Below are 13068 nucleotides of genomic sequence, written 5' to 3' on the forward strand. Positions count from 1 at the left end.
ACACCATACTAGCCTAAAGGCATTTCATGAACTTCTTTTCTTAATTGCAGTGGTGTTTTTATGCGATTAATGCGGTATTATATTTCGATTGGATTAATTTAGATTGATGCAAATTATCCTGCTGTAAGTACCACGTTGTTATTGTTTACCATATTCGATTGGAAGCTACTGTTGCGATACTCTTTCTATCCATAATATCTACGACCATTTTATATAGCCTATTTAATTGATTCGTGAATATCTTTCAGTTTTGGAGATTAATTCAGCGACTTTGGTCAGCTTGTGTCGGAGTGGATTCATCCCTATAATAAACGAATCTTGATTTAATTACGAATTGGATACTACATACGGTAAACAAGCACACGATATACCTATTTGTTCTACTCGAGACGAAGTATTAATTTGAAAAATTTATTCATTAGCATTGAGTCCAATCGGTGTGTATTTTCTACGGATACATCCATCTATGCGTGAAAATTGAGTTTAAAAGGTAAGAAATCAGTCAAGATATTTATTCCATAATAGGCAAGACTAAATACTCCAGTCGTACAAATATTCATTGATTAATTGCGTGCAATTCGTTCATTAATTTCAACATTTGTTCATTGTTTGATCAGAAGTCAACGTGGTATTTTGGCGACAGCCCAGCTGTGTGATTTTATTGGTGATTTACGATATCAGCAAAGAATATTCGACGTTGTTGACGATTATTGGTTCGATTAATTCAGCGAATTGGTGATACGGTTTCCTCAACTTGAATTCAACGCGACCAGATCTAACTCTGACGACGCGGATTTCTTTACCAGGTACCTATTACTCTTTATACAATGAATTTTCACAATCTTATTAAATGGGAAGGAAACCGGTACTATTTTTCGAAGAAAGAGATTGACGATGATATTCATGATGCTCGTAGAGCTTTATACAAAGAAGACCTATCTCTTTACAAGCCCGAATTAGTTCGAGCATATTTCAACGAACCTAATTTATTCTACCGATCGAAAATTTTCGACCCTGATAGACCAATTACTAAAACGTATGTCGATGACATTATTTGTGCAGAGCCTAATAATGATTTCCCAACTGATTTTATCCAATCTATAGACATAGATATATCGGATTCTGACACTAATTCTATTCATTCCTCTAGGGTTATGGAATCGTTCAAAGTACCTATGTGTGAACGCTGCGGCGACGGTTTCGAGATGCGTCAAGAAGTTGTAAAAAACGAATATTGCCCGCACGTATTCCATCAAACCTGTATTAAAGATGCAACAGAACAACGGACCCCGGCTGGAAATTTTAAGACGGTGAAAAATAAATGTCCAAACAAAAACTGTAACGCGCTCCTTGTACGCCAACGGTACAATTATTTATCCTTCCGTTTTGGTACACCATCATGCGTCTGTACGAATCAATCGCATCGCATTAGTATTGACAACCAGGGAGAAATAATCCGTCGACAATCCGAACGCATTAACCATCTCCAAGAATCTCTCGAAGATGCTGAGGCCATATGTGTCGTACGTTTGAATAGAATCTCGGATTTGGAACAACAACTGCATAATATCAGACGTGAAAATGAAGTTAATCATCTCGACGGTAAGTTTTGTTGTTTTAACCATCCTGAATATACACGTACCCATCATCATCGTACCAATTACTTCAATTACGCTGAACAGAAATTGTTTTTACGCGAATTGCATTTTTTCAATTACTTCACCTGTGGAAACGAGAATTTACTACCTACACCTGTTGACATTAATTCTAAAGACGTATTCATTTCAAAATTTCATAATTTAAGAAATTTTAATATTCCATGTGTTTCCACAGATATTGATGAAGAATTAGTTCAAGAAAACGGTGAATACGTCGAAGATACGATTGACGATGATATTAATGAAGTAGACAATTGCGTAAATACCGATAATAATAACGAAGACTTGCAAGATACAGTACAAACTGAAAACACGAGCCCAATTGGACGTAACGACTTGAACGAACCGATTGATCGATTATCGTCGATGTTCGCCGCGAAAGAAGGTATTATTAATCATTCTATTGATTCAATTAACAAGTCAACTGATTCATCTAATTCTAGCATTCTTTCTTTATTTGAAGCTGAAGAGCGTGAATTCCAACGACAACTAGACCTGCAATTGGATGCGCAAGATGGCTTAATTGCAAAGGTGCCCAATTCACTTCCTCCGGTCGAAAAAATCGGCGAAGCTGGTCCATCACGCCAATCGACGAATACTGATCAAGTATCGATTTACGGTTCGACTTCATCGTCGGTCATCGTGTCGCCTAAAACTATCGAGGAAAATAAAGAAATTTATTCGAAAACATCAGAAATCAACCTCGATGATGTGAACATGCCACCTGCTCATCCGCCAGTATTGGCAGATGATGCTGCACCATCGACTTCACGATTCCGCGACACTTTCCGTCCAAGCGGCCGCAACGTATTGGGAAGTTTTTTCAACGCACATAACGTGCTGGTCAACCACATCGTGGCACCGTCTGCGAATACTACACGAATGTCTCGAGATCCACGGACTCGTAATGTAATAACACCACGCATAGCTACGGTCGCCGAAGCTCAAAGACCGTTAATGGACGATGAAGACGCTCCGAATGAAGACTTCCGCAATGAACGTGAAATACGCATTTACGACGGAGGAGTAAACGGCCATTCAATGCAAAGAGCGATCTTTCCTAACCGCCGTAGCAATATTATGGCAATTCTCGAAAGAGCGAACTACCATTATGGTCGTCAAATTCAACATCAGCTGAGACAAGAATTTTCATTTCAAACGCAAGAAATGTATTCATCGGTTTTTACGACTTGGTCTTCGAACGATAACCAGCCATCAACCCATTGTTTCTTCAATGGGTGGTGGGTGGTTGGTGATGGCTTGGCACATTCGTTGGCTAGAGAGCCATTAAGAAGAAATTCCGTTCTGAAGAATCGATGGGATAGGTCAAGATTTGCAGGGAGCTTCATTAGCGCCAAAAGGCTGATGCATAATATTGACAACCACTTGACAAACGTACCGCCTTACGTAATTCTCTCTATGGGAACCCACGACAATACGCTTGAAAAAGAATTGGCTACTCGATTGAACACCAACCTCGTCTTGAAATGTTTACTTGACCATGGCGTACGGCGAATTCTAGTTCTTCCGACCATCGTAGCTCCTAGGCGGGAAGACGCTCAGAGATTGTTGGAATATCGCGACTGGCAGAGAAGTATCATGCCTCAGATGGATACGGAAAGAATTCACTACCTAGAATTCATCGAAGAAACAATCGATCGCGTAGAGCCCTATCATTGCGATATGGGTGGTATCCTATACGTTCATCCATTCGTGGTATTCGACGTAATCTACAGAATTAGCCATCTTCTCGCCTACAGGCCGTAAAGCAGACATTTACGTAAATATTTATTTTTTAAGGTGACATTTTTCATTTATTTTTTTTTTTTTTTTTTTTTTTGTTTGTCAAATTGTGAATTTATTTTCGTTGAATTTTTCCTATTTTTAAGTTGTTTATTTGACAAGAATGCGGTAATAAGCTGAACATGGATCGGTATTTGTTCAATTCAAAGCTCGCTGTTTTTCGATCAACATAAGTACCTATGTCAGGACTTATGTTTTGTACCATTACGCATGCTACGAAATTAGTTCTATTATAAAAACTAAGCTAATTTGTTCTACGAAGCATTTATTTACGTATATTGCTTATTATGATTAATTTTTCTACTTTTTCTATGATATAATAGGAATTTTCGGAAGTATTTTCTATTTTTACGTGTTTGTGAATTGTATTTCCTTGTTTGATTCTTTTTTCTTGTTATATTTCTTATGCATAATCATTTTTTCGAGTTCGTGTATACGTTGTGTTCACTAGTATGCCAGTATTAATAGACTATGATTTTTTTTTTTTTTTTTTTTTGATAATAAATATTCAAGAGCTGTAAGAAGTATACGCTCTTCTGCATAAATCGCATTATTTATTTGTTCATGATAATAGTGTCAATTATTTCCATTAGAAGGTGATTTGCGGCAATTTATTCACTACTTGGGATTATCAGTATCAAAGTTTCAATTTGGTTAATAACTTGACATAGTACTGAGGGAATTTTGCAATATGATTGGTTTAATATTCATGATATTTACTGCAGGTGGGTTCTATTTTACCGCTTACGAGACAATATTCGATTTAACTTGTCACTTGGTGACCATACTATACTGCGATTAATTCTATTTATAGTTCCATCTTCCGTGTATTCGATTCTCATACTAGTAGATGCATGTTTTCACCTGAAATTATTATATGCTGAAATCGTATAAACTCTAATAATCTACAATACGGAAATATTCACAGCCATTTATTCAAGATAAAATATTTTACAGGTACAATTTATCGGAAGAATCTGTCTACTAGAGATAACAAGATATAAATAGAATTTGCCAGACGAATACTACAATAATCTGTAGGCCTTTGCTACATGGATAATCCCCACCTACTTAAATACAATGATACTTAACAGCCTTATAAAGATAATCCCTTCCATTTACAGCATTTTTTCGATATAATATCCACAAGGAATTTACGCAAATATCTATTAGCCTTCATTAGTATTTTGAATGTTGACGTGATCATTGCTAGTGCTCCATTTCAGTTGATGTACGCGATTTTGTGCCATTTTTGCTGTTTTCCGTAAAATTCGATATTTTATTTTGTGGAACGAGATTATGGCTGCTGCTAATTTAACGCACTCCGTTGAGCTGAGTATCGCCGTCTGTACCATTTGCGATGATACGCTAGCTGCTCCGCCGGCTGGATCTACAGCACCTCCTGTCCTGGTAACCGGTTCAAATTGCCACCACGTAATGCATCTCAAATGCCTGATGCTAAAGACAAAGGGTATGATAGAGAGGAAATTAGATTGCTTATACGATAATTGCGGTGCATCGATCTCTGTTACTTCAATTCATGAAATCGTAGTTAAAGTATCACCTATATCAGAGAGCCTACGTTTATTCGTTAATAATTCTACGCGAGCTCAAATAATGTCGCTCAATCAAGAAATGAATAGTACATACGAGCAGAATAATCGACTCAACGGTGAAATCCAACGAACCTTAGATCGTAATGCCGAATTGCAAGCTAATTTACGCGCAAGAGACCGTCTAATCGAAGAGTTACGTGCCAGACTCGCATCTCTGAAACTTTCTATCGATTCTATGCAGACGCTTGATTCCGATTCCAAGGAGTCTAAACCTAAACAGAAAATCGATGATAAGTCGTCAATGCCGTCCACCTCTACATCACCTAGACCCAAGGTAACAGTTGAAAACTTACAAGCCGCACTACGTAATTTCGAAACTGACAACTCACCGCCATCGACTTCCAGCTACCGAGCTCCGATCCCAGCCGATCAATATTCGCCATCGTCCGCTTCGTCGAATGATTCTCCCATGAACTTCGATCAACTTTATCATCCGATTCTCAATGCTGTTGTACCCGAACCTGCTCCAGTACCCGTACCTGAGCCAGCAGCTGCCATCGTTCCTATAATGAGAGAAAATCGTCGCTTACAAGTAAATCGACTTGATATTCGTAATAATTTTCCTATTACATATTACCATCGTCCGACGATCGGTTCGTTCCCAAAGGTGAGAATTCCAGCTGATGGTGTAATAACTACTGCGACTTTTCATATGTTGATTTCCGAACTACCTTTTTACATCGATCGTCAAGTGCCACGAGACGTTGCTAAATACGTAAATGACCACAAGTTCTATTTTTACATTGTTTCGGGCAAACTACGTAGATCTGATGGCGCACGTGAACCAGTCTATTTTATCCAGGGCCATTGGATCATTGGAGATGGCATCCTATGTGGTGCTGTAGACGATGCTGTCGCTGGAAACATCGATTTGGTCGATCAGCTTCCCTCGAATCTCTTCGTGAACCGATCTATAACGATAAAAGATATTCAGAGGAACTTACGAAAATATGTAGTAGTACTCCCTAAGTACATTATTCTTTCTCTTGGCCATCGAGACATAGCCAACGGTACACTGTTGACCGATATCACCGAAGATGCTAAGAAGTTATTGGAGTTCATTCTCAAGACGCATGTTTGTAAAATCGTTATAATCCCTCCAATCTACACTAGCGAGACGGAGCAGACATGTAAGGACTTACGAGCTTGGCTTCGATATACGGCAGTGTTATTAAGTCGTTCCTCCAGAATTGTCTATCTACATGAAGTGGAAACTGTGGTAGATCATCATTTACCAATTGCACACTGGTCAAACATTCCCGCATTAACACAGAGTAGTCATCTTGAAGTTTTACTCGGCTTAATTCCTTATCTTGCAGAGCGAAGACTGTTGAAGCCATTCATGAAACGCGCCAATACAGATGAGCCCGATCACGCTGAAAAAAGACGATAATGATTAACAAAGTACCGATGTATCATATTATATAATATCGCGAACTATAATTACTTCCCGTTTATTCTGCCGATATTTTCGTAATCATCCTTGCGCATAATCTGAAACAAATTAAAAACAAACGCTGTTAATTTTTGTTATCATTACAAATAGATTATTGATACTTATATTTACTACGTCATCAATTATTGGACCAATTAGAAGTGTGAATTAAAGTTGGCAAATTTTCCTATTTTTTTTTATTTTCTCGAAGACTGAATATTTTTATTTAATTTTATTTAATAATCGATTATTATTTTTGCTGGACACTATTGTTTCCTTATTACATTGAATATATTATTTCTTGAGTTGAATTATTGTTTCATAATGAGTAACTCTACAATCGACCAGAATCTTAATTTCTTGAATGCTGCTAATGAGCAATTACATATCTGGTATTTGAACTCGGTTTCGGCACTATGGAATGCAAGTGTACTTCATTCCTCATTTGAAAATTCAAAGATCATGCCTGCTAAAAATTTGGAAATAGGAATTTACGATACTAACTTTGGAAAATTTATTCATTCTCCACCATACAGTAATTACAAATATGCCTGCGACGGAAAAAACTTACTCGTTCTTAACGATATTAATTCTGACACCTTGAATTCTCCAAAATTAATCGTAACAAATGAAACCAGAATACTAAGTGATTATGACCTATTCTTTTCTTGCAAAAATATTGATCTGAGTAACACATTAATTCCAAAATTTACAATTGTACAAGGTGTACCAGGCTGTGGGAAAACATCGTTTATTCTAAATAACGTAAATATTCAATCAGATCTTGTATTATTTCCAACCAAAGAAGGAGCTGAGAATTTTCGACATAAAATAATTTTGAAAAATGAACATACTTTGGATGAATACCATTTAAAACGTAATTACAGAACAATTGATTCTTACCTAATGGGTACAAATAATAAGAATTATACACGATTATTTATAGATGAAGCATTTTTAGTTCATTTAGGTGAAATTATATTTGCTATAGCGAAGTCCAATGTGAAGGAAGTAATACTTGTTGGAGATAAAAATCAAATCCCATATATCAATCGTTCTTTATTACCAACTGTGCATTTTTCTACAATATCAGATGACTCCGTTTCGAATTATACCTATTTATCAATTTCTCATAGGTGTACATTAACCACCTCAGCATTATTGTTTCAATATTATCATCACGGTATGTTCTCATCGTCGCAAATACATCATGAGATGAATCTCGTCAAACTGAAAAATATTATTTCCCTACCTCATATAGTTGACGCTCATTACTTATGTTTTACTCAACATGAAAAACAGATCTTAGCACGTAACGGATTCCCAATTAACACGGTACATGAATACCAAGGGAAACAATCAGCCACAATTATATTAGTTCGTTTAATCAATCAGAACAATTCAATTTTTGATAGTATTCCACATATAATTGTAGCGCTTAGCCGTCATACTACGAAATTAATCTATTACACAGTAAATGATTTAGACCTACTTTCATCATTTATACGACGATCAAGTAATCTTCAACTTTCTGACTTGACTGCTGTATCCGTTTCCAACTGCTACATCTGAAATAAAAAAAAAAACATAAGCTCAATTATTACAGAAGTTATATTATTTTATTGATACATCCAAAGCAAATAGGTACGTATTTACTTTTACACTGTACTACCTTTTGGACAGTTGTCCTACTTGTTAAATCATTACTTTTTTCACATTTTGCTTTTCATTCTCATTTTTCAAATTTCTGTAAATTTTCATTTTCTATAGCATTACGTAATTATCTTATTTTTACGTATTTTTTCTTTTTTCAAACTTACTTTAAGCTGTATTTTCTATATTACGTAGTTTCGTATTGTAACTTCTTTTTGTAATCTTGTGGATGTTTTCCATATTATTTACTTTTATCTTTCTATACCTCGAATTCTTGAAGATGTTTATTAATTCTATCACTTCCGGTACACACTACACGAGTACACAATAAACTACATAAATCGGGGCAGTGGCGCTGGATATTGGTCATCTACTTATTGATTCTATTGATTCTCCTGCTATTTTTTGGATTTACGTACCATATTTCGACCTCGCTACATGTGTTACCTAAATCGGGGCATATGTAGAGGGAGAAAAATCATGCTTTTTATACCACTTAGCTGGGATAAAAAGTATTGCTGTATTACCCAACCTGACGCGAATATCCGCACCGCAAGCCTTACCATAGAAAGGGGTAATTCCGCGAAATATGACCTAATATCCAGCCAATCACAGCGCACCATCGCGCGCAGCCGCTGCATCCGCAGCTCGTCCCATATTCATATTTTCATCATTGAGCTCTCTCAAGCTAGTTTCTAAGAACTTCAGTATTCATTCTACTGCCACCTGACCTGGTCAGCTCCAAGACTACGAGCTTGGACTGCCAGGGAAGTGTGAGGTCTAGTCCAGTGCATTGATTCTATTGATTCGAATGTACTGAAACTAGCACAGAGATGATGCTCACGAGGGATTATTTTCCTATGGCTCGGATTTTTCCCCATTTATTCTATTTATTTTGAGTCAATAGTAGTGTGTACTATTCCGGAAGTACATACCTATACAACACCAAACAGCAATTTTTAATTATCATTCTGGTGTTGGAATGGTATTTATATTGTCTTTCCCAAATCCAAGGTATTTATCCTTTATTTTCTTAGTTTTTATAACAAATACTTTCCTTTTCCCCAAATCCACAAGAATAGGCTATGAATGTAGTAATTCTTGTTTTAACTTCAATTATAATTACGTTTCTTGAGATACCAACGAATGTTGATCTTTTCTCTACGTGATGAAGTAATTATAAACAGTTTTGAAGTTCATTTGTGTTTCTATTTCTTTATATACATACGATCCTACACATCTAAATTCGTCCTGTGATTATACCTGGGGTGGGTCCCTCACTTAGGTAATAGGTAATGTTGAGTAAGTTCATTTACGAAATATTAATTATTATCCTGACTCATACCCGCTCTCGTATATAGGGCTGGACCCCTAAGTGGAATTCTCTGGTTCGAGGGGGTCCTGGTAGTGGAAGGTGAGATTCATAATTAATTAGTCCCCTGATTAGAACCCAGGAATATGGCTAAATTAGTTCCTACTTGAGACTGACGTGAATAACCTTCTCAAGTAGGGTTTACATGCTTTAATCATCACGTGTGCATTAATCTCCCCCTACATGATCAAAACTGATTTCACAGTTCGAAAGAGCATTGCGTTTAGAATTTTTTAAACATTTTGAAATAATCAAAAGTTGAAAGTTGAACTTCAAAAATGAAAGTTCAAATTTCAAAATGACGCTGTAAGTAGGAGCTACAATTTAAAATTTTGAAAAAAATTCCATAGATGTACCTTTTGATGTTTTTTCGAAATATTTAAGTTTCGAGATGGGATCTCTTGATTGAGGGGGGAGCACCCCCACCCCCAATTTTGGGCGAAACTTTCGAAAGAAAATCTGGGGCATGTGATATATCGACTTCTATGTTTTTGGTGACGCTGAACACGAATATGACGTCAGATTTTTGATAGGATCTTATCCATGGCCCCCAGCACCTCCCCAAAGGGGGTAAAAGTTCAAAAAAATGTTTTGTTCGTGTGACACATGTAATAGTATGTTTTTGGTGACGCTGAACACGAATATGACGTCAAATTTTTTGATTGGACCTCATCCACGGCCCCTAACAATTTTTTTTTGGACTTTTACGTATTGGGAGAGGTCCTGAAGGCCATGGGTGAAGTCAATTTAAAAAACTATGGTTATATTCGTGTTCAGCGATATCGAAAACATACTATTTCATGTGTCACATAGGTAAATGTAACCATTTTTGGGGGGGTCATCCCCTTTGGGAAGGTACTGGGGGCCGTGGATGGGGTCCAATCAAAAATCTGACGTCATATTCCTGTTCAGCGTCACCAAAAACATACTGTCCCATGTGTCGCACGAACAAAACACTTTTTTAAACTTTTACCCCTCTTGGGAAGGTACTGAGGGCCCTAGATGGGGTTCTATTAAAAATCTGACTTCATATTCGTATTCAACGTTACCAAAAACATACAATTCGATATATCACATGCCCCAGATTTTCTTTCGAATGTTTCGCTTAAAATTGGGGGTGGGAGTGCTCCCCTTCCATCAAGAGATCCCATCTCGAAACTTGAATATTTCGAAAAAAACATCAAAAGGTACATCTATGGAAATTTTTTCAAAATTTTAAATGGTAGCTCCCACTTACAGCGCCATTTTGAAATTTGAACTTTCAATTTTAAAGTTCAACTTTCAACTTTTGAAAATTTCAAAATGCTTAAAAATAATTCTAAATGCAATGCCCATTTGAACTGTGAAATCATTTTTGATCAAAGTATCATAGTTTTGGAGGAGTGGGCTGCTGAAGTTGAGTACCTCGAAACAATGTGAAAATAATGGAAGACCCCCCCACCCGCCCCCTGAGGGGTCTGGGACCAAACTAATCGCGGGGGGTCTTACTTACTGGATGGGTTTATATTGTAAAAAAGAATTGAGCGAAATCGAAAGACTTGACTCAAAAACGTTGGTTGAGTTGACATGGAATGACCCATTCAGCAATTTCTGGTGAAAAAAAAGCAAGACTGGGTTATTTTTTGGAATAATTTGAAAATTGTAAGGAATTTTGCTGAAATGGGTAATTTTTGTCAAAAGCAAGAATTTGGCAATTTTAGCAAAAAGTTGCAATCTTGGGAATCATTGGTAAAAATATATTTTTTCGGAATTTTCTTCCCTTTTGGCAACTTCTGCTGAGTGCTGAGAAAACCAGATTTCGTAATTCTGCTACGAAGCGAGAATTCTTTACAGGATTCTGGCAAAAATGCAAAACTCCAAAACTTTCACAATTTTACCAAAAAACAGGGCTTTTTGAAAATTATTGGAGAATTTTTGGCTATTTCTGATAGAAAAAAAAACACGACTTATTCTAAATTTGGAATCTTTGTGTAAAAAAGACAAAATATTCATTTGGTATTGAAAAAGCGAGACATTGTTCACAATTTTTGCCGAAAAGCAAATCTGATAATTTTAGAAAAAAGTAGGTACCTAGGACGTTTTGAAAATTATATACTGCTACATTTTAGGTACTTGAAAGAAAGATACTTTCTGGCAATTTTCTGGCTAAAAAGTGTCACTTGCATAATTCTTTGAGAAAAAGCGAGACTTTTATTTTGCAACTTTTTGATGAAAAAACAAAACTTTTTAGAAATTATGCCAAATACACAGTAAGAATTTTTCCCCATTTTTGGCAAAATGTCAATACCAAAAAAATGATACCTATACCTACCTATTTTTTTTTCGCAATTAGCCAAAAATCGAACTTTTTTTGTAGTAACTTTAGGTAAACAAGCAAGATGGTTAATTTTTAAAACAAAATCAAACGTTTTGCAATGTCGCTAAAAAGAAAAAAAAATTGACAATAATTATTGGCAAAGAAAAGATTGCCTCAATTTTTCTCGATGAAGGTGAGTTCAGTTTGTTGATAAAAAAAGAAGACTTTTTGACATTTTTTGACAAAAAAGCGAGATTTTTGAGGCAATTTTTCATAAAAAATGATGGCACTGGAATTTTTTGCGAAGAAACTAGATTACGTTGTTAATTTTGAAAAACCGAGAAAGTTCACAATTTTTGGAAAATAGTGAAACCGACATGTCCAACAAAAAGGACTTCTTGGGGATTATTTAGGTTCGTAAAAAAAGTTTTTCGCAATTTTTGTTGAAACAGCGATTTTGTTTGCATTTTTTTTGTGTGAAGATGCGATTTTTTTTAGTAATTAGCAATGTCTAACAAAAAAGTGAGATATTTATTTTACATCAGTAACTTTTGAAAAAAAATGGTGAGGTTTTTCAGCAATTGTGAATAGACGGTTGAAGCCAAAATTGATACAGGACTTCTTTTAAAATAGGTACCGTACTGTGGCAATAAATTGAACTTGATTAAATAACTTTTTGCAAAACGCGAAAATTCTTGTCAATTCTTGACGAAAAGTCGAAAAACAAAGTTTTGGCAATTTTTAAGCAAAAATCAATGAGGGGAGGGGGGATTTTGAGACCTTTTTGGAATTTTCTGCGAAAATGCGACAATTTTTAGCTGGAAATGAGACTGTATTGCAATTTTGACAAAAATAATGAGATTTTACATACCACCGAAAAACGAAAACAGGAGAAATTTTCTCAAAATTAAGCCAAGTGTACAAAAAATTTCAAATAAAAAAACATGTTCTGGAAGTCAGAACCTGTCATAACGTTTTTTAATTTTTTGTTCTTTGTTCTTTTTTTTCCTCGATTGTTCTCACATTCCTGAATTAGACACTAAATTCTCAAATTATTTTTTCCCAATTTGTAAACAGGAATTGAGTAATTAATGTTCTAGGAAAAAATTTAAAAATTACCTAATGACTCAATTTCCTGTTTATGTTTACAAATCCGAAAAAAAATAATGAGTCATCAAAAATATCATTGTGTTCTACATCCACATTCCACATCGATGACTCATTTCCTGTTGAGA

General features: G+C 35.8%; 1 protein-coding gene across 1 annotated transcript; it reads left to right on the forward strand.

Annotated features, from left to right (window-relative positions):
* Positions 1-827: 827 nt before the first annotated feature.
* LOC135838981 (uncharacterized) lies at positions 828-4006 on the forward strand. The gene is made up of 3 exons (XM_065354821.1): positions 828-1602; positions 1834-2043; positions 2122-4006. Exons 1-3 carry the CDS (start codon positions 828-830, stop codon positions 3423-3425), a joined length of 2289 nt encoding a protein of 762 aa, XP_065210893.1. The 3' UTR covers positions 3426-4006.
* The last annotated feature ends 9062 nt before the right edge of the window (positions 4007-13068 follow it).

Source organism: Planococcus citri, chromosome 3 (assembly GCF_950023065.1).
Source record: "Planococcus citri chromosome 3, ihPlaCitr1.1, whole genome shotgun sequence".
Classification (NCBI taxonomy): domain Eukaryota; kingdom Metazoa; phylum Arthropoda; class Insecta; order Hemiptera; family Pseudococcidae; genus Planococcus; species Planococcus citri.

Coding starts and splice junctions, on each gene's coding strand:
- LOC135838981 (XM_065354821.1), top strand. CDS start 828: ATGAATTTTCACAATCTTATTAAATGGGAAGGAAACCGGTACTATTTT. Junction 1,603..1,833: donor TGAAGTTAATCATCTCGACG/GTAAGTTTTGTT, acceptor GTGTTTCCACAG/ATATTGATGAAGAATTAGTT. Junction 2,044..2,121: donor GATGTTCGCCGCGAAAGAAG/GTATTATTAATC, acceptor CTTTATTTGAAG/CTGAAGAGCGTGAATTCCAA.